Source organism: Patiria miniata, unplaced genomic scaffold (assembly GCF_015706575.1).
Source record: "Patiria miniata isolate m_02_andy unplaced genomic scaffold, ASM1570657v1 HiC_scaffold_16, whole genome shotgun sequence".
NCBI lineage: Eukaryota > Metazoa > Echinodermata > Asteroidea > Valvatida > Asterinidae > Patiria > Patiria miniata.
Window position 1 is genome coordinate 6,833,137 of NW_024037054.1, and position 22,975 is coordinate 6,856,111.

General features: G+C 40.3%; 1 protein-coding gene across 2 annotated transcripts in view; it reads right to left on the reverse strand.

Annotated features, from left to right (window-relative positions):
* Positions 1-3,788: 3,788 nt before the first annotated feature.
* Positions 3,789-22,975, reverse strand: part of LOC119722809 — a 45,530-nt gene continuing 26,343 nt past the window's right edge. For both annotated transcript variants that reach the window (XM_038193162.1, XM_038193161.1), the window contains 2 exons: positions 11,770-11,861; positions 3,789-8,974 (listed from right to left, as the gene is read on the reverse strand). In XM_038193162.1, coding sequence (XP_038049090.1) covers positions 8,874-8,974; positions 11,770-11,861 — 193 coding nt within the window. In that variant the 3' untranslated portion in view covers positions 3,789-8,873. The remainder of the gene's footprint in view (positions 8,975-11,769; positions 11,862-22,975) is intronic.

The window sequence follows — 22,975 nt, forward strand, 5'->3', positions numbered from 1 at the left end:
TAAAGCCTATTTGTCGTCTTACATGATGAATTAGCCCAAACAGGAAAAGAACCCCCAAAGGATCTCGCATTTGCAGTTGACTGATGTCAGTTGATGATTAGTGATGCACTTTTCACAGGGTTCGAAGTGACCGTCCAAGGTTCCTACGTCTCATTCGTCTGGTGTCGACGAGTTTCTCTCTCTATAACCTCACACTGTTTCAACACTTAATACGGATGGGGTCCCGGAAGCAATAGATTACAACTTGTTATCCATTAAACCGTCATCTGTTGATGCTTGGTCACGTTCCGGTTGCAGCCGTGCTTCCGTCATCACCACAAATCCACATCCACACACTAGCCGACGTGACACCATTTATGTCATATCTATCAAATCATATTTACTCGCTTTTATTAATGAGACAAGGGTGGAATTAAGACGGTGGTGTGTCTACTGACTGTGTTATTTTTTTTAAAGGGAGGTCTCGGTGGATTTTGCGAAGCTTTGAAGTGCCGCTAAACAATTCTCCACCGAGGTAGTGTTAGTGTTCATACATATCCCACTGCTTTGTTGGAAAACAATAATTACGGTGACCGTCAGAGAACCTCTCTTATGTTTACAAATGGGGCTGTATAAACCTATTGCGCTTGAAAGTAATTGGGTTAGTTACAGTGGTGTATCGAGGCGCTGGGGTGCCTTAAGCTCCCGTCTTGCCGGCGGCATTTTGTTATGAATTGAAAGCGCCACCACTTCTGAAAAATAACATAACCGGAGTTTAATATTTCCCGATTTTACACGGGTTATTCAGCTCTAACAGCAACCGTTAGGATAACTATGACAAACAGAAGTCAACAGAGGGCGTTATTATATGACCTCATTGTAATAAGCTTGTCCCTACCAAGGGGGATGGTAGCAATTCCACATAAGTTTGTAAAGGAAGGACAAAGCATTTGTGTATAACTTTTTGTTGTGATCCGTGGACGCGAACCTTACGGATCATCGGACTCCACCAATATCGTTTTGTTTTGAAGAGTCAATGAAAGTCAAAATTTTGCAGTGCACTATTTCAAGAAACTCTAAACGTGTTAATGCTAGCTTGACGCGCTTTGGACTCACAACCGTGTTAAAAGTGAATCACATCATGCCAAGCATAATACAGGATTATAACCATAGCTATGTATGGTATTAAAACTATAATTGAGTGGAATGGCCTGTACCAATAGTCTGTTGACAAACAAACAAGACATGAGAGATGTCAACACTCGCACTGAACAAAGCGATTCAATTCTGTTCACTGGTATTTAGTAAAAATATCATTTTCGTTCCACGAACTGACGGATACATAGGGAATCCACATCGCGCAGGAAAATTTCACTCAGCGGAGCCCCCCTGATCCCGCCGTCCATTAAATGGATTAGGATCTCTCCGCTTGTATCTCATCGATCTACCAGGCTGATCACATTATTACTGCAGGCTTTAATAAAAACGTTAGAAGAAACTGACCAAGAATTTATCTCAAGTTTTTTAGGACGGATATTATTGTACATGTATTTCAAATGTAGAAATATACAGTGTGTATAATAAAAATGCAAACAGAATACAACGGGATGCCAGACATAGAATGTGTAACCAACATAGATTTGAAAGATACGCCTAATTCCACTTTAACATGAGATACCGAACGTCTATATTTGCCGGGCCTACAAAAAAAATGTGTTTTAGCGAGTAAACAAATTCTAAACACTTTTTCATGCTATCACCCCATTGCTAAAAATGTTTAGCATGTAAACATGTTTCCGAACTGATAGCGAGTGTGTGTTTAGATTTGTGTTTACTCGCTAAACAATTGTTTTGTTGGCCAGGCAATTATCAACCGAGAGGCAATTAGGTTGCCTTTGTCCCAATGCCTAAAATTGAAAACTTAGTCCCATGGTCAATTTGACCTCTCTTGAAAAATTACTCATAACTCAACAATTATCAGATTTGGACGTTTGATGTCTTATTTTAAAGTGGAAAGGCGTATCTTTCAAACCAAACCTACATTTCTACGTCTGGCATTCCGTTTTATTTTGTTTGCATTTTTTTAATACTCACTGTATAGTACTGTGTATTAGTCCACAGGTGTGGTATACCACCGGTGTGATAAGGGTGACAGTGACACGTTCTGAAATTGAATAGGCCTTAAAAGGTGACAGCTATAATGCACAGTGTTTTAATAAATTCTCTTTGACGTAAGGTGCCTGTCTTTTGCAGTCCCACTGTCTGTGCGACATTTGGACAAGTCGGTGTGTCGCAGAAGCGCATGGATAATTGAAAATCGTTGCAAGAAGTGCCAAAACATCACCACAAGCGTTTGGTACACAATTCCTCACCCTTAATGGTTCCTGCCATAAAGCCTTGTTTCTGCCAGAGAAAGTGTGATTTTGCCTACCTCGCCGATTTAGGGCTGCTGACACAAATTAATGAGTTGTCACATATTTCCTTGATGGAAAGTTACACGGAAAAATGTGCTGTTGATACATTTTACTACAAAGACTTCTACTTTCAAGGCTGTTTTTTTTTTCCAGTGCCTTATACGCAAGCCAAAAATTTGGGAAAGCGATGAACATGTATACAGTTGGGAAAGTGATATACATGTAGGCCTATATACCTCAGTCCCTACTCATGAATCAATGCCCCAGTATACCTTATCTATTGGCGACGAAATCGGGCGTCAACATATTGAAATATGAGGAATACATACGGGAGCAGCCAGAGAATCACATTATGACAAGGTTGTGCATGGCTTGGGAAGGGCATATCATTTGTTTCTCGAATTGGAAATTTAAAGGAATACCCGTTTCTTTTTGAGAGTATTTAGGAATATAAGACTCTCACGGACTTAATTAATCCGCTGGCCATGAGTGAGATTGGGGACAGTAGTCCCTCTTCTCCCCCGATTCGCAAGTGTCTCGCTAATGATGAATGTGCTGAATGAGATGCGTTGAAATGAACACATACTTACTAAGGCTTATCCTGCGGAGACTAATTGTCCACACGACCGGAGTTGCCTGCTTATACATGCACTATATGATCCCAAGTCAATACTTCAACGGCTTCCGGGGCAAGATGAATTAAAAACTGTTTAACGTTTGGGTGGAGTGCACTTTCACAAGAAGCTTATTCAATGAAGATGCGGATTATGGAGTTATTAAAAATATATTTGCCGCCATGCATAGACAACATTAAATTTTAATGTTGTCGCCTGGTTTCGGTTGATGTGACGTCAGCTGGATATTCTTTCCTTGACCCAATTCAGACCACTCTACTACTCTAAAAAAAGTCCCGGGTCAGAGTTGATTCGAAATACTGGTCATATAGGGCATGACACCTTTACGGGTCAAAAGTGGCACATTTCCGAAATTTACTCCCTTAATTGAGAGCAGCTGGGGTAAATAATGATGTAGCACCAATCATGATGTTCAGGACCAATATTTGGGCACCAATAATGGTGGATACGTTCGCTTACAAATACGCATTAGTTTTACATGTATTATTTTTTTATTAAGGAATGGATTCTCATGCAAATGTTCTTTGTTCAGCAATCTTCATAGTAACGCTAACGACCCAAAGAGCCCTTATTTGTTCGCACGACTGCAGTATAACTTATTGATCCAATATTGTTATTCCGCGTAAAGAATGAAGCCGAATTAATTTCAAAATAGTGCAAAGTCCACATTTTTAAAGTAAACAGGCTTTAATATTATTCAAATGATACATTTTACCCACACAAAAGAAATAGAGGCGCCGACAAATAATCACAACAGATTTTTTCAATGCGAGTTTTAATGAACATAGGCCCTAATTCTGTTTTAATATAACCCATAAGAACTTTTAAATATTCGTATTTAAATTTTAACACACATGAAGCGAAAAAGCGAATATTTACAAGCAATAAATCACATAACACGTGCGTCAATGTTCCCATATCAAGCGTTTCCAAGACATAATTAGATTTCGCAAAGGACATATAATGCAAAAGGTATGTATTTAATACATGGGCAGGGTTTTAATGCACTAGTCTATACTTACAGTAGGTATATTTTGGGTCAAAAGTATTAACTCAGCACGTCAGGTGTTTGTCACAACTTGAACCCGAGATTGCAACTTGATAAGCTTTAATACTGTATTTGTTAACTTTTATGTCTTAATGGCCGCAAATCAAGCACCGAGTAACTGTTATCTCTGATTTTGTTATGTTTTCTTCAACAACTTTACCTGGGGTATTAGAAACAGACACTAGCAGAATGTGTCAGTCGTAGGTGTGGCAAACTCTATTCCTTCTTGGGCCTAATCGAATATCTACTTGGGCCCAGTCAATTCGCCATATACACTCCTCCGAGCACACCCGCTCGTTCCAATCAAAATCATACTCCAATCACCTCGTACCTCTCTGTTGAGACGGACTCACACCCATACCATCATCACCCTTCCAGGTCCCTCACTCATCATTCAGATAGGAATACCAGTATAGTAATTGTAACATTTCTCATACCCTCATAGTATACTCGTGCAGGTGACTTCACCTACACGTGCCAGGTATTGCACCTGCATGTACTAGGTAACATCACCTGCACGTACTAGGTAACAGCACATACACCTGCTAGATGACAGCATCTGCACGTACTAGGTAACAGCACATGAACGTGCTATAGGTAACATCACCTGTACGTGCAGGTAACAGCATCTGCACGTGCTAGGTGACAGCACCTGCCCGTGCTATAGGGCTAATTTCGTGGAGCTGCTGAGCACAGAAATTGGCCAAGTAGAAACATTAATTATCAAAGGGGTTACTAATAAAATTGTCATGTGGTTCACTTTGCTGGTGAATGTCTATCAGCTGCAGTTTTGTTTATATTAGGACGTAAAGTTGCTAAGCAATGTGTCCTGATTTCTAGATAGAAGCTCGGTAAAATTTGCCCCAATAATTGTACCAATAAGTCCCTCTCTCTTCCTCATCCATGCTAGTGCCACTCTCAGTCACTTCTCGCGTACCATTGTACATATTAAAATATGCCAGCCATTCTCTAGTTCTTTCAAGCGTATAGAACATGTAACTAGTATCCTGGAAAATTGCTTTTTGCCTCAAGGAAATATCTGCTCCGTATGGGTTTTATCGTGCTATACATAATGGCCGAAAATCCATTTTCCCCTTTAATCAACGAGGCGCGCAATGGCGCCTAATTTATTAACAGTGATAGCTGTACAGGAAACGGTTCATCATTACTGATAGTCAAACAACTGATATTCCAAGGTGGTGACAATTGGAAGTCCGAGTGTTTGACAGAGTTTAGCTTTAATTAATTGTTTCATCGGGCGAGCATTGATGAAAAGTGTCGCTGCCTTTAACTTTAAACAAAAGTGCACTATGAAGCGTCTAGTGCGTGGGACGTGTGAGGTTTTCAAGGGGACTGCAAACAAAGCAAGGGTTATCAGAACCTTTCAATTAGCTATTGCCGTTGAAATGGACAATGATTATAATGGTTTAATTGGTGGGAGAAAAACAGGCTTTGGGATAAAGTCGGACTTAAAGAATTCCACTCATAAATGGCTTGTTCAGGTCAGTCACACGCTCCTACCTGCGTGGAATCGCAGCAATTTCAATTTGTGGCATTTCCGTCTTTGTAAGTCGGCGTGGACATTAATTTAGGCGCCGGCTGACTCACATGCTAGGGTGTTCCATGGGGAAAAAGGGGCAAAAAGCGCAACATTCAATCAATTAATTTTTGCCGTCGATTTCTCATCAGGGACTTCTGTGCAAAGATTTACAATACATTGCGTACGGTTCACAGACCACCATTAGTAGACCGAGCCTTAAGTGATCAAGATAGATTGTTTTTGTCGCATTCATCTGTCAATGCTGCCGTCCCTTAACACTCACATCCCAACCCACGGGAACAGTGCAGTAATCGACATTACGACACACATTTATCGTAGAGAGTGCTCGGACTTAACAGAAACAGGTGATTGCATCAATTCATTTGGGCAGCTTTTCTTTAAAAAAAACCCGATAAATTTTGTCGTATGAGAATCATCACAAAAATCTTCACAGAAAAAAAATAACAACTCATGTAATTTCTTTATCTATATATGTCACGATGTAATGCTCAACTAGACTCACATATTTTTGTTTAGAGTATCTTCGTTTTTGTTAGTTCTTAAAAGTGAGACCGGTGGGTACTAGAGAATTATGAACTAATTGGTAGCGAAATAATGTTATTTAGTGTTTTATGTGCACAAACTCACATCGCACAAATTTCGCTGTATGGCAACAACCAAAACTGGCTCCCATTATAGACTAACACGAAGGAGACAGGGTCTACCTGCAATGGTTATGCTTCATTCTTTGTGTATGAAATGGCAAAGCTTTATATCATTTGCGAGAGCATCGATCTGAATGTGTCACTGCCCTTTGTTCATTGAAGACGATATTTATGAGGCTCATAGTTTCGAGCTGTTTATTTGTTCCTCTCTGTGACGCATTGTCCCGATACTCTTCTCTCGCCCTTTCAGCCCCAGTTAATTTTTGTGGAATGTCATTAAGTTTTATGCTTTCCAGGGCTCTAAGAGTGTATATTTGAATTTTAAAATCTGCAACAGTGCCGCGCAGGAATTATTCTGACCTTTAGGAGTTCGTCATCGTCGTGTTTTTCACCACAAACATCAGACAAAAAAAGGTTTCAAGTCGCTGGGTTGTATAATTCTGGAACAGTTAACGGATTTTTTGATACAAGAAAAAAATGCACAACAATTATGGGTGATAAACTACAATTTCTCGTCATGGTCACAAGATCCTTTTTGTATCAGTCTCAAAGATGTTAACTACTACATGAGCTTCTTAACTGAGCTTTATTAATCCTTTACGACCAAAGTAATTTTACAATCATGGTTTAAATAGTGGTTAAATAAAACACCTCGAATTATTTAATCTAATTGTCGTAACGACGGTGGCAGTTCCCAATAAAAATGTCCATGTGCCCTGTCTAGAACGTTTGAGGGGTTACCCTACCCATCATCAGAGCCGATTGAGATTAATTTGAAATTCCCCTCACTTGTAGGGTGTGGGGTGTAGATTTTCACAACTTTCCTTTATGTGGAACCATGTGCTAAATGGTTTTGTCCCCAGTGACAGCAATGCCACTTTTTTATAATATAAAACGATAAGGAGAACGTTGGAATGGAATATTGTAATTAAGGTATCTCCAAATTTTCTTACACATATAGTTAAGAAGCCTGTGTTAGGATGGTTACGAATTGTCAGAGAAAACAGAAAGATGATGGTGAAGTAACAGAACACAGTTTACATAGATATAACATTTTAAGTATATATTAGAATAATCTCTATTGGCTTTCTTGGCTGCTTCAAATCCTGAAAAAGCTTCTTTTGTAAACATATTCATGGCTTTCACTTGAGACGAAAATGCTGAAGACAAAGAGCTGAAGGTCATCCTATGACATTTGTATTGAGCAAACCCGTCAAATGCGTGAAATTATTTCAAATTCTGCATACCAAATGCCGACAGTACAATTATAACGCCAATTCTATTAGGTAAAGCAAGCCATAGTATGGACTTATACATCAACTACATTTGCGTGACCACGTTGTGTTCACCGTGCACACTGTGCCTTAGTACCATATTTTGGACAGAAGTAATTAATAGCGTGTATTCCAATAGCGGGAATTCCAATACTACATTCCTATAGCTTTGTCATCCTAGTAATACAACATGAACAAAGAAATCACTTTAATATGCTTCCGATTTTCGGAAACACGGAGATACATCTGTAGATATAAATATTTAATCAATGATCAAATGACTGATAACCATAAAGTATGGGTTAGTTTCACTCCCATTAAGAGGACCTAGTACTTAACTGACAAAAATGGCCACGTTTTTAAAGATTTTTTTTAACAATTAGGATGTGCTGGAAAGGATCATATCAACATGTAGTATTTACGATTATTCACTGTTATTTGTTAGTATTGCTTTATATTTAACTTTCTCGGTAATTGAGCTATACGATTGTACATGGATATAATGATTCTCATTACATTTCCCTGTTATTGTCCATCAACAAAATACACGCGAATGGACAAACGGATCCATCCAGAAACTTGGAAAATGTCAAGCAAGGTATCCAGCAATATCAGATGCGCAAAATGTCGTTTTAAACTGTGGCAAAAATGAAAGACACTGCAATAATGGTGTTACATGCAATACGCGTATGTCTGTGTGCACACTGCAGAACGCTAGCTGTTACACGCTGAACCTTTGCAGACGACAGCAAACGTTACCTTTGGAACCCAATTTACATGCCATAGATCAAATTTTTCCAAAAAGGCTGAAACCTTTTAGTGGATTCTTTATACAGTATAGTGGTGTTCCACTTAATACGAGAAAGATTAAACTTCACCAACCTCAGGGGAATTACTACTGTGCCCTTGCAGCCAACGAAAATGTATGGCTAATGGCCTTTTCTCTTTTTTAGATATCTCTTTTCAAAGTAAAATAGACATTGGGACACATGACGTGTTCATAATGGGAAATTAAAGTGCGAGTTTGTTTAGAAAAGTAGCGCAGATGACGTTTATCATAATCAGGCCTAATATATATGATCAATATTCAAAGAAATGTTTCTTCGCAAGCTAATAAAATATTTTCTTTCAGAGTTTTTTACAATCTCAAGGCGCTCGGCTGATGTTTAAAGTCTGTGCTGGATGTACAAAAATGTACCAGAAGCTCAAAAATGTGATACTATATAAAGAGACAAAGGGCCAAAGTCAAATTTCAATTTGAAGAAAGCAACAACAAAATATTTCAATGTTTCTCATATAAGCGATCAATTGAAAGTCTTCAATATACGTCTTCTGCGAAAAGTGATTGGCGGCGGAACACATTCTGCGCATGCTCAGATGCTTGTTTCCTACTTGACGTCACCGCCTCCCAGTCCTCATCTGCACGTGGGGGAAAAAGGAAAAGAAAAGGGTGATGATGTAATATCCAATAGAGAATGAGAGCAAGTTCTACTGGTGTCCTGTATACAAGAACATTGATGTTACCCCAACCCTTTTCCCAGAACTCTATTCTCGTTTGTTCAACTGTGTATTACTCGACCAAATATTAGGCTACCACTCCGACACGCTGAATATGACCATGTGCCCTGTGACGTCATATCAACTGGCAAACCCAAGCATTTAGTATCTTTTTTTTCATATTCCTCCCCCAACATTTAACAGTTTATGACACCTGTGTGACCAACCACAATCCAAGATATACACAGTCATGCAGTGCACAGTTTGCTGAAAGTTGGCATCACGTGATCACAACATCTAAGTTGTACGCAAATGTAACATGGTCTGTAGCAAGTTGGTAAGAATTAATGTGTGAATGTTGAACGTTCGCTCGGATGCATGTATTTGATATTTTATTATGTGCGGTGTATGTCGCAGGTGCAAAATACATCCCAACACCTTCCTCCCACAAGATTACACATCAAAGTACACACGTGTAGATGTGGCCACGCATAAACAGACGCCAAATTGTCACACGAATTAGTCCAATTTGATGGACCAGCGAGCGCGCACACGTATACTCGCTTTTTCAGGAAGCCAGCATATTTGAGACCAGCGCCAAGGGAAGTTTGATCGCGTTTTTAAGACAAGCCTTCGCATTATCCGGGCGGAAATTTCAAGATAAAAAGCCATTTACAAACTCGTGTTTCGCGATTGAGTGCATGTACTGAACGTGGCCGTGCCTGGGACTCGGACACTTTCAAGGCCAGTCGACATACGGGCGGCTTTGCAAAAATTGATTTCACAATCTGTGAGAGTGACAGTGAAAACAGAAGCCACTCAATCGCAACTCATAACAGGTGACTGTTAGTTTGCGTTTAGGGCTGCTTATTGCCTGCCCATTACTTGAGCAAACAACGGATAAGACACACGAATGCCAGGCGGCAGGCAGTTTGAACAAGCCGTCCGTCTTCCATACATCAACCACGGAAGACACTCGGGCACTATCTTCAGCCCTATATCAAAATCTCTTCAGCAAAATCGATGGAGTTTCTTTTAGTGTGGCGATTTTGCATTATATATACATAAAAGTGATTTCTTTTTCTTTCATCGGAGCCTATCGTGGCGGCCCGATCATGTTTTACTGTCTCTGTCAGAGCCAGCTTAAAGTTGACCTTCTTGGAATATTGATAAGCATCTGACCGTCTTAAGGCACAAGAGTGACAGATATTATTTTGTCGGTACAAAATTGGTCGCATATCGATGTACTTAGCTTTCTTACTTTAAAGCAAAATGCACAGTACGCAGTGACAATTTTTTCAATAACTTCCTTATGGTTGTTCGGGCACTGTATCAAACTCATTGGTAAAAAAAAACCACAGTTAAGGCTGAGTGATTCGCTTGGACCAAGCGTTCCATTAAAACACTAACGGAATTTACGGTCAGTGTTGTATTAATTTTGGTATAACGAGATATGGTGTTTTAATATAGATGTTTCATTTGGGAAAATCAAAAATCGGCCAAAAAAAAAATACGATTGCTATCTCGATCATGATTCACACTTGTGCCGTTGCTTAAAAATGTCAAGGTTTTCGAGAATTTGCATTGCATTATTAGCGAACAAAAATACTAAGATTCGTGAGGAAGCCAAACAGAGGCGATGATCCCACACTGTAACTTCGTTATGTCTCCAAACCTGGCAAAACAACAATCTAGCCATTCTAAAAATACATCACATTCGCCTAAGCAAATTTAATAACCGACCAGAAATAGCATCATTTCAATGCAAATCTGCCTGCGTTGAAAAGGTTTGGAAAACGGGAATGCAATTAGCAATAAAAAACTACATGACGAAAATGACAAAGCTAACAAACGAAACAAAGATGTAATTTTTGCTTCTTATAATGCCCTTTAACAAAAAGTCACAATTAATACCCCAGGTTGAAAGAATTCGGTAAACAAATTTCGACGCACGGAAAAAAACTTCTCCTCTTAAAGAACACCCAAATGTACGAGTGCGAAAACCTCCCGAAAGGATTCCTCGTAATATGATTTTGGCAAGCATGTAATTCGTAATGTTCCGGTAAGTCACCGCAAGGCACATCCTGATTTGGATGTTGACGTTGGTAAACGCTTGTATTCCTCATAGAACGCCCCTCCCCGTAAGCGCGCGTGAGGCGTTACACGGAACACGTCATTTCAGCTCGAACCTAGTGTAGTGATGGCAGCCCGATATCTCCCACCGCTTTTGGATTAAAATAGAAGTCCGCCCGGAGCATACAGGCGAAATTTTCTTCCCTTCCGTGCGTTGTTCCACGACAGTGCCGTAACAACTTTTCTACGACTACTTAATCAAAATTTCAGTGACCGTTTACTGTACTTTAGTCGGACTATAATCGTGCGGTCTCTTCCAAATATAAATTCAGCGAAAATAAATAGCATTTGGCCAAGTTACTATTTTGGATTTGTCAATATTGGGAATGCACAATTATATGCCCGATTACCCGCAGTTCTGATCATTTGGGAACTACGGTGGGATTTGTGAGGTGTCTTTTTCGACTGCAGTTCTGCAATGTATTTTTTCGATAGTATACAGTTTGTTACTTTGCCGGAGCCACACTTCCTTAGCATCAAGCAATACATCCTTGGGGAGGACCAAGCAAAATATAATAGGAAATGGGGGGGGGGGGGGAGGGGTGAATGCTAAGTTTACATTTAATTCAGGACTGCATACTTACTGTCGTTCTGGTCTTGTACATCGAACGCATCTTGGTCGGCTTGATGCGTCTCCTTCAAGAGTTTCAAAAGATTATTCAAAACGCCTACAATCCTGCAACCGAGAAAAACAAAACATACAAAGGAGCTCTGAGAATTATCACGTATACCACATGGCAGGATTTGAAAAACATAGTAATAATTTATTGCATTTGATACTAACAACTATGGATACTTCATCCCACGGTATGATTGTCAAGGGCAATGCAAAACACCCTTAAATTATTGACTTCTAAGTGTTTTAGTAACGTAGCAACCAAATCGTGCATCTGATGTACGGTTAGTGCCCCGTCATTAGGCTTTGTTGAATCCAATTTAGTCTCCAACGAACGTAATTCTACTGGCTTAAGAACACTTGGACGCTAATGTGAAGACCGAAACATAATCGTGAACCAAAGACTTTAGCCATTCCCGACGACAATTTACCTTGTACCTTCTCTTTGACTTAGCTGGTTGACTTTCAGCGGGGCGGGAATGAAACCCACGATTTTTTACTGTAGCAAATCTACTTAGTTCCCCAGGTCTTAACCACTCGACTTGTGAACTCAAAACTTTTTCAGAAACGGCATGAACGCTCGTGGGGCTATCCGTTGGGGAAAACTAACATTAAATCGTACAACCAAGTAAGCGTCAGTCAGTTTCTTATGTCATCATCAATATTCCAGTATAAAATGAATGTTTTTCCCTTCTTCCCCTTTGTTCACAGGGGTTGGTTGAACCTCAACCACTACGTCACTGTGCTTATAAGATGTTAAATGAATGTGTTTGTAAGGGTACTTGACAGTACTAAATAACAACAACACTTTACACTTTAATAAGTTGAAACGGGAGTTTTGGCAAAGTCATGGAGGTAGAAAGTCAACGGTGCACCGCCAAATACGGTAACGTTAGATGCCACAAAAACCCCCAACAATTAACATCAAAAATGTAAGTTGAAAGTAGACTACCGCCACTGAGTCGCAATAAAATTTGGTCCATTAAAGGCACCTACGTAACCATTAAACAGGACAACAATAAAAGCCTACACGACTAATCAAAGTAATGAATCTTTCAGTGTTCCCAATTTATAATGCCATATCGCAATTTTGTTCATACTGCACGTCACGGGATCTTTTCTAAGTCTTTAATTCTAGCAAAACAGTCCAAGATGGTATCTGTGACTGGAACAATGGAACTAAATTTTAGGCACATTGATTTTCGGTTAGGCACAATGGCATTGTACGTCAAGGGTATTTTTAACAAAGTGGTTTACGGCAACGCGTGAGAATATGCATGTGCATCAAATTACATCAAAGATGCGCATCAATTTGCAGCGGGAGTTATTTCTATTGAATCGAAATCTCGCTCCAGAGTCAAGGCCATGTTCTGAATGGAACAGTGAAATACTGATATTTGCGACGTGCCTGGATTCGACAAAAGGCTTGTCAGCGTTTGGTATGAAGTCTGCAAATAATACCGGTCTTTTAGGAAGCGGTCACGATGTTCCAGAAACAGTTCAGGAATTGTGCTGGTTAATGGATTACAATACAGGTTTCTTGCTTTGGAGATAGCACTGTAATACGAGACTTTAAAAGCAGCCCACAGCCAGCCTTAGTACGTGGCAAACCTGTTGAGATGTAAAGGATCCGGCGACTATTGGCAGGACGTCTTCACGGAGCTCTCCACCACAAATCGGACTTTGCTCAAGGGTTGAAGGAAGCGGTATCCATCAGGTACTTGCAAGATGTCCGTGTCGGCTCTGTCCCAAATGGCTCCTATACACAAAGCTAATTGAATCGCCAGACGACATACCCTTACCGCCTACGAGGGCTTAGACAGTGAAAAGATAGCTTAGCCTCAACAGCTGCATTGATTTTTAAGTGTTGGAAAATGATACTAATTACACCAAAAGAACCAGGCGGTACGTGGTACCTCGGCTGACGGTTGGTAACGCCTTTAGGCGGGAAGAGTTGATACCTTCCAAACACCACTCAAACACGTAGACAACCCACGTCTACACTTTTGAACAAAATAGCATATTGATTTCACCATTTACATGCAGAGGGTGACAAATATCAAACAAGGATTTATTCTTTCGTTTTTTAAAAAAACGCTGGAGCGAACTAAAGCTTCTCGTATTACGGAAGCATTGTGCAGGTTTTTTATTTGCCCGACAGCGGGAAAAGAGGCTACATTGACTCATTGTTTAGATCGTATCGTAAAACGTCTCGGTTTGTGTTGAAAGGCCAAGTACATGGAATCAATAATTTAAAAGACAATAAGAGCAAATAAAAGCACTACCCTAAAAACAACTTGTTATAAAATTGCTTTTAAAATGTTTACTCGTCACATGCATAGCTCCGATTGGGTAAAAACCATTATCAATCGCGACAGTGCCGACTGTTGTTTGCGCATGCAGAAGAGCTATAGAATGTTTAACTTTAATGGAATTACCACTTATGGTCTGCCGAGCGTTAACGCCGTTTCCGCGAATTATCCTTGCTCAACATGCCGTATTTATTAACTATTCCACGGAAGTGACATTGAAGTGGCTATTTGGCGGTCTTTTCAGGTAATAGACAATTCCGTTGTAATTTGTCTTTTTTAATCTAAAAGGTTTTTTTTTTTCGCAGAGGCTTTTAGGTCGACATTCTGTAAACCAATGATGTATGAAAACCAATTCAAATTGGCGTGTGTGTCTGGTACAGATGTAGGACAGGGTCTGTATGTCTCTGGACTTGGACCATAGGGAACAATGGGTGTTCATCGACGCATTGTTGCCAACTTGGATTCGCCATACACGGGATTTGTCTTTTGATCTAATTATTTACTTCCAAACGTACAATTTATTGTCAGTGTTAGTGCAGCTTGGGGCAAATGCATATTGAAGAAGATGGCAGGATATACTGTCGTGTCGATTGCGACCGATAACATGGAAACACAAACCGAATTTCAGGTCGCAATGGATGAATGAAATTATTTATAAAACACCTCTGCATCAATACATTTTAACAATCATGCCGAGTGTTATGAAAAACAGGTAACGCACATAATATTTCGTTAAGTGTGAAGTTAATTTGTATTTGCACCGTATGGAACAGTAAGCTTCATCTTTTTAATACAATAAATTTGTAAAGCGTAAAACATTTTGTACGAAATTGACCTGCAGTGGAAAAATATTGGACACGACATAAAACAATTAAAACAAAAAGTGTAACTTTATTACATTATGAAGAATCTTCTTTCTGAAATAGATTAAGGATACGATAAAACTATAAAAACATGCACATGCGCTTCCTAATGGGCTTTTGTGTTACCTTGAATTCTTATATAGCTTTTGCTGCTCCTGCTTATTCGAGGATGAAAATGACCTTCGGGTATTGTAACCAACAATAAAGACTTCATTTTGTTTCCCGTTGAATTGACCCTTTTCAAGGCTTGTACCTAAATGTCTCTTTAGAGGACTGAAATCTTATTTAGGTGAAGGCCTGGTTACAGTATGTCTTTTTTTTATGGCTGTCCGTTTTTATTACCGTTGTTCGTGAGATTTTATGTCGCAACGTAACATGTCTTATTGTTTATCAGTACTTGTGTATGAAGTTCACTTGTGTGCTGACTCGTTTTGTTTATTTAGATAGCACTAACATTGTTTTCTAAAATGGGAACACTGATTTGAAAATAAGACACCTGATCTATTGTTGGTGCACTATCGCGCCTTGACTATTGAGAAAAGGGACACCGTGTTTTTTTAACTCAATATCTGCATTCGGTGAATAAAAAAGACAAACCAAATCGACCCTGATTTTTCCGAATCAGAAAATGCTGCATGTTGTTACTGTTGGTATACTGGACAAAATTAATTCATTTACAATGTGCATTCATGGACGCGCGCGCTCCCCTGACCTTTGGTGAGCAGATGTTTGATGATATTATACTGCGTCTTATCATCCGCGAAATCGTGGAATAAAACCGAGATAAGAAATGTCCATTCAAACAGAGAGTAAACGCCCAGTTCAGGTTGAACCGTTTGGGTTTTTTCAGAATGCAAAGGTTCTTGCTTTGATGGGCAAAATAGCTCCAGGCACAGTTGGGATGGGAATAAACACCTTTTTTTCATTCTGAAAAGAAAAGTGGATCTGGAACGTACTGTCTATGAACACTGGGGTATTTCCCAAAGCTAGACTTTGTCTCCAGGTGTAGCTTCATGAGAATCTAAGCCACATCATGACTAATTAGGAACCCCAACTCCATATATGTGAATTTTCAACTTGAGGAACATATTAAATCATCTTATTAGAGTACACCATTTTGACGAAAAATTCTCTGTGATTTTACATGGGGCCTGAGATAAAGCCGAACGGCCACGTAGCCGAGATTTTGAAAGTGGCATTGATTCCAATAACTGACCACGAGAGTTACAAATGCACAATACGCAGTCTGGTAATCCGTGTAGTGTATTCACAGCTGCCCGGGTTTCCAGCTGAATTCTTCCTCCCGTTTGACTCTACTTTCTTCTCTTTTAACGCTCATGTTTACTTCCTCTTAATTTTCATTGATCTATTCCAGCATGTGTACTGTCTGTAAACAAAAAGCGGATGAACGACATTTATAGGGACGAACGTGAAATACCTCCCTGAATCATGTGAATCGTGAGTTAATGGCCAAATTTCGCACTGCGAATTTGCAAAGCTTGAACACATTGGAACCCCGGCGAGTTTTGCGGCGATCGTTTCGTGGTGTCACATACGCGATAGGAAACACGTCACTGCTCGCGAAGAGGGGAATAAAGTTGTCACATTTGCTACCTGTAAAATGTGGCTGAGTTATATTCTATTTTTGTCAAAGTCAAGCGAAATCGTGACGTCATGTGGCTATGAAGCCACACTTCTCTGTTGTTTGTCCGCACTATTCCCTTTGACGGTCATAACGACAATGGTCATCATTCATCATCATTAGCCTAATTCAATCCACTGCTGGATGAAGGCCTCTCCACTAACTTTCCATGCTTTTCGGTCCCTTGCCAGTTGTTTCCATTTCTTCCCTATGAAATCAGAGATTTCATCTCGCCATCTCTTAGGCTGTTTTCCTCTTCGCCTCTTCAATGATAAGGGCGTCCAATCCGTTACTTTCAGGGTCCATCTGTGGTTGTCTCTTCTATTATGTCTTGCACCCCTGTCTTTCTTCTAAGATCTTCGTTCCTTATTCTGTCTCTCTTTGTGACCCCAATCATTATCCTTTCCATTGCCCGTACAGTGACTCGCAATTTTTGCTCTGATTTCTTTGAAGGTGCCCAAGTCTGAGCACCATATGTTAGAACTGGGATGATGCACTGGTCGAAGAGTTGACGCTTCATCTTTTGCAGTATTTTTCTGTCCTTGAATATGTAACTCAACTTGCCAAATTTTGCCCATGCAAGTTGTATTCTCCTCTGAATCTCCTCTGAATTCCCAACCTTAAATGTGATCTTCTGTCCCAAATATATGTACTCATCTACTGTGTCCAGTGTTTCATCCCCCACTTTAAATTGTGTTATGCCTGTGTTGGAATTGGACATCACTTTCGTCTTCTTCATATTCATCTTAAGGCCAACTTTTCTACTTGCCGCATCGAGCTCTTGCATCATACCGTTCAGTTCCTCTGGGTCGGTTGACAATGGTCAGTTGATAGCTTTATGTTAGCCTCTTATGGTGTGCCTATGCTTTAGTGTGCGAAAACCGTAACCGTGAAAGCCTCCTTTCTGTACAATAGAACATTCTTGATTTACAGAGTGTAACTGACACAGTGGCTCATCTCAAATGACTGAAAGGGTTCTAATATCTATTGATTCAAGTCTTTTGATCAATCAAACTCCCACCACAAATATCAGGAGATCCGGTCCAAACACGGAAGTGTTCATTTCTCACACTGACTGCAGCACGCAAGTCAACGGAGAACACATTGCAAGTTTCACATCACGTCCAGGCAATAAACACGTTGCCAGGACCCTCTCGCTTGAACATCTGCGTCTGAGAAATTGCCCGTCTGCTCCGTCCGGCGAAAATGACGTGCAACATGTTATTGAGAAAATGACGGATTGGCTGCATGACTTAGTCCAATATAATAGCCCTCTTCACACACAGCGAATCAATCTTTGGTCTCTGGGTGCCACTTTGTCTAAGACAGAGAGAAAGAAAAAAACCCTCGATGTTCTTCGTGGCTATGAGGAAGCTAAAGGTGATCATACCGATATTATTACTATCAAGACGGGACTTTGTACCTCATCATCTTAGCATACGAAGCGAGTTTGATCACCTAGCGGATTAGTGTCCCACTCCAACGAATCTAACTATCACTGCAACTAGGGCGTGGCAAGGATACTTCAAGATGCTGCTAATCAGAGGAGAAAGGCCAGAGAGGACATCTCAATTTGATCGAAAACGTAGAGGTCGAAGTTCGAGCTCAAGACAGACTTAGCTCTTTTTGAAGTGATGGAAGCCGGTACAAGAAGCAACATATGGACACTTCCCTCAAAATCTTACATCCATCAAATTCTTACATTTTTTCCCTTGATTTTAACGAAAAAGAGGAATATGAAAATTAGCCATAATTACTTGACATGGAGCAAGATGAGTACCGTTGTGTTACCGCAATGTATCGAAGCAAAGGTGGATTTGCGATAAATGAAAACATAATGGATAAATAAATTGCTTGGCTTTAGTGGGCTTAAACACATATCACGTGCTACCCTGAACAACCTTATACATTCATTAAAGTAGTGCTCTTTACCTGAAACAGCTGCACAATTGTAATTCAATTTTCCCACTACGGACCCCATCATTTCAATTGCTCCGTACATGTATAAACCTTGTAATTGACTACCCCCAGTATGACCGCGTCCAGCCCAATATTCTGACGTTGTAACTCGGAGCACGTGCCAGCCATTACCACCAACCTACCTCAACTGCCCCACGGCCTTTCGCTCATCATTTACCCGCAGCTACACTCTCCACCCGATACTAACCTAAACCCATGGCAATCCAGGACAGTTGGGATTGCGATTTTTTTTCTTTTACCCGTCGAAATTTAGCGGGAAACACCGGTTTGATCGTCCGGGCGCCATTACCCGATTTCCCCAGGCGCTTTGTTACCGGATAACCACGCGAAACAGCCGATTTACGGAGGAAGTGCATCTAAACCCCCTGCTCGCCGTTAGGGGGAGGGAAGGTTGATACGGTGTATGATCATTGAACTCTGATTCTTCATGATTCAATTTTCGACAAACGCTGTAACTCTACACAGATTTTACAGATGCTACCAGCACAGAGGTGATGGGTTTCATTCAAAGTAAATTGACAGACACAAGCTCGAATTGTCGCGGCCAAATTAAAAATATACACGTAGGGGTTACGTTGAAATAAAATGTTCAAGATTCATTCGACTGTCAACCGTCCAACGCCAAAGGGTGACAGACTAGACATGTCTTTTGATCAACTGATAGAGTTTTTGGTTGTTGACGATTCCAAGAATAATTCTGAAAATGCAACCCTCGTCACGATAAAGGTCCATTTACTCTTATTAGTCGGCACCGTCTAATGAAATTGGATTTTTTTTCAATAGATGGAACAGTGAGTAATCTTGTTCTGAGTTTCGAGGCCACCAGTGACCTTTGCTTCAAAAAAATTACAGGACATTCAAAACAGTTTTTCATCAATTACCAGATTGTCAGGGAAGGCCAGGCAAAGTACAGCTTTAATGGATTGGGTTGAGCTTAATCAGACTTTTTTGCAAACATTACCCCCGGATGCTGGGATTGATGATTAGTAGCCAAGAGAATTTCTTTGGCTATTTGCGAAGTCTCACAACGAGATCTAGATGGGGTCTGAGGCCGGGTGTGCTTTGACAATGCACTTGTTTCCTTGTTCTCCCCCTCCCCTGCGAGGCTTCTCTCGTACTTGGGGGCAAAAATTATGGGGGAGATAGTCATCCGCAGCTTGTTTCCGATGTCGGTGCTGATTATGACTGATGCTGCTGAGACTTCTTTTTTATTTGAATGAGCACGCGGGAATCCTTGGGCGGTTATAGCTTGCTTGGATGGGTGCTAATGCTGCCAAACGCCGCCGGCAAGATCAATCTGAAGATAATAAAAGAGACTTAGCCGGAGTTTCACACTGACACCGGGGAAATTCGGCACACATTTGCAAAATATCCCTGGGGCATGAAACGGGGGAGACGAGCATTGATGTAACGGAATCGGAGAGAGGAAGATGGAAATGATAAGTGGTAAATCATTTTGTCCAGAGTTTAAAAAGGATTGAGAGAAAGTACTGGTAGCTTGTCGTGAAATACAATATTTTCAAGTGTTTGAGCATGAACACACCACACAATGAATACGCGAAAGTGTTGTCTGAGTAATATCTTTCTTCTATACTTACAGACTACAGTACTGTATCTTACTCTGGTAAAAATGAAACAAAACAATATGTACTTAGATTATCTGTTTACCAATCTTCTCGCAAGGCATTATCATCAACTTCCCAGCCAGAACAGATATGTACAAAACAGCTTCTCACTCCGGACCATCCGTCAATGGAATCTTCTACCATCTATACCATCACTACATCTGCTTCGGCTAAGTCATTTAACACCAATCTAAGGAGCTACATGAAGGAGCCACAAGGCACAGCTGTACATGTGCAGGCCAGCTGGACGTTCCATCTTTCCAAGCAACTAGTCCCCAAGTTTTTCCAGTCACTATGTATATATGTGCATTTCATTTTGTTGGATTTTGCATGCTCAGTTGTGATGTGCAGGGATATGTTGATATGTCCTAGAAGTCTTCACGAAAATACCGCTCGGTCTTGCCTGGTATTAACTGAGATGTAGCTGTGGCTGTAGCAATCAAGTACTTTTAAAAAAGTCCTGTTTCTTTAACATTTTGTTCTTTTTCTTAGATTACTTTTCCAGTACTAACATGGTTTGGACGATTTAACCTCCATCCATTTTAATTTGTGATTAAATGTGAGTCAGGTTGGGGCACTGATACAATTCCTCACCTGTCTCCCCAGCTGTGAACTGGGTTCGAATCCCACCCTGGCATACACATGGGTTGGTTTTCAGTCCATAGCCTACTTTTCTAAAGCCCAACACCTCATCGTCTTCTCTCTCTAACTTTCTTAAGTCTTACAAATAAGCTACAGTGCCTTTGCACTTTTAAGTTACCATTTGGTTTCATTATTAGAAAGACATAACATAAATAAAAAATAACTCAATCAAATTTACCCAAGCCGTTGGATGACCTGGGACATTTTGGTTATGACGCCCATACAGTGTGGGCAGACGGCACTTGGTTTAATGAAGAGCATTTCTTTATTTGTACAGGTGCGAAATCACATAGCCAATACGATTCAATATTGCAATGCAATCTTGGTAAGACTGAATGTTATGGCATTTCCAAACTCATTGAAATTCTTTAGTGGCCGGTGTTTTTAGAATAAGAAATATGAAAACACATTCACACAAGCGCATCAACACCTTAATTCCCCTCCTGAAATCACTGCTGAAATTAAAATTGATACAAAACAAGGAAATAAAATTACTGACAACACGATGTACAAATGACGGCGCAATTCAAACGATTTTCGTTCAAAAGATGTAAACAAAACTGATGTTAATTTGCAAAATGAACATTTTCGTCGGGGAAAGGTAAATTTAATGTAGGATTTTGTCCGTCGAGGTTTAACTGTGGATCTATGCCCCAGAGCCTACAAGAACAAAAAATCACGAATAGCGACGTGTTTTCTGAATGCCCCAGTGTCGTTATTTTCTTTGGGTTAGACTTTCACTTATGGGATTAAGGTAGGAATTTATTTGATGTATTTAAGCGCAAGGAAGCTATTATCTCCGCCAAAAAAAAAATCACAATGGCGTCATTTTTGAGGTTATCTTCTATAGATGTACACATTTTCCCCCGTATCTGTCCAGAGCCTTAACAAGTGATCCTATTCACCAAAGATGTCGTTGATCCCGGATCGAACTTTTGACAGTGAATAGACCGTGTCATATCATCCCTCAATCGGATCCTTGTCTGTCTTCACATCCTCCGTAGCGGATCCATTCCCTAGCCAAGGGCATCTATACTCGGAAACAAAGAATCAATGCGCCCAAAATGCCCATGGTTGTACCGGAATGGTCTCTACTCAAGACATTGAATAAATGCTTGAATGAAGCCGTTGCTTGTCTGAGTCTTCTCCCGTAATGTGATAGTCATGATATCGACATAGCTCTTGTCCCTTTCAAAAAATAAGCCTTTTGTTCGACCCTCGTAGCGATAAAATACAAACACTCAGCAGAAATGGCAACATACCCCGGGGTGATTTAAAGGAACAATAAAAAGAACCCCGGGAAGTCATTGATTTAAACTTCATGTAAAAAATGTGACGGGGAGCAGATTCTCAGCGCTAGCGCTTGTAATTTGTTTTGTTTTGCTTGAAGTGGTATAGAGTTGAAAATGGCAGTCAATTTAGAGTTCCTTGTGCACGTTATTACTGCACAGTTGTCATGTCGACTACCATAGATGACTGCATTGGCAACATCATATAGACATTCTAATAAAACGAGTCTGGAGGATATTAAAGCTCCATCAACGGCCAAGACCGAAGAGGGGCAATTCTGATTTGAGTAAGGCTTGCGACAGTTGGAGTGAATTGTACTAAATTTGAACGAATGTACTTTGGCGTCAAAAGCGAGCATTAGAATCTATGAAAATATTGGTATGATTTTTACCGCTGTGGCAATAAGTCGTTTATTTGTGTCTTACTTAACAATGTTTGATCATGTTATGGCTGACCGACAGGTATGTTGTGTGTATCTTCTACCGGAAGTTTGAGAGATGTTATTACTGTTATCACAAGTATTTGATATATTTTGGTACCGGTCCACGTGCCCAAGAGTGGTTGTAATTGCTTGGTAAGGTCACCGCCTCGGAACTCGGAAGTCTAGTGTATATATATATAAGCTCGTCTAATAATTCAAATATCGTGAGAAGGGCCTTCCACTTCACTAAGCAAAGCAAATCCTTGGCACACTACGCCAACTCGGCAGGAAATAAGTCCAATTAAAATACAAACCAAACACATCGGTAGAAAGCAAAGCGGATTGGCGTTCAATAAAACCGCGGCACACTGCCCCAAGAGAGCGAAAGGGACATGTCAC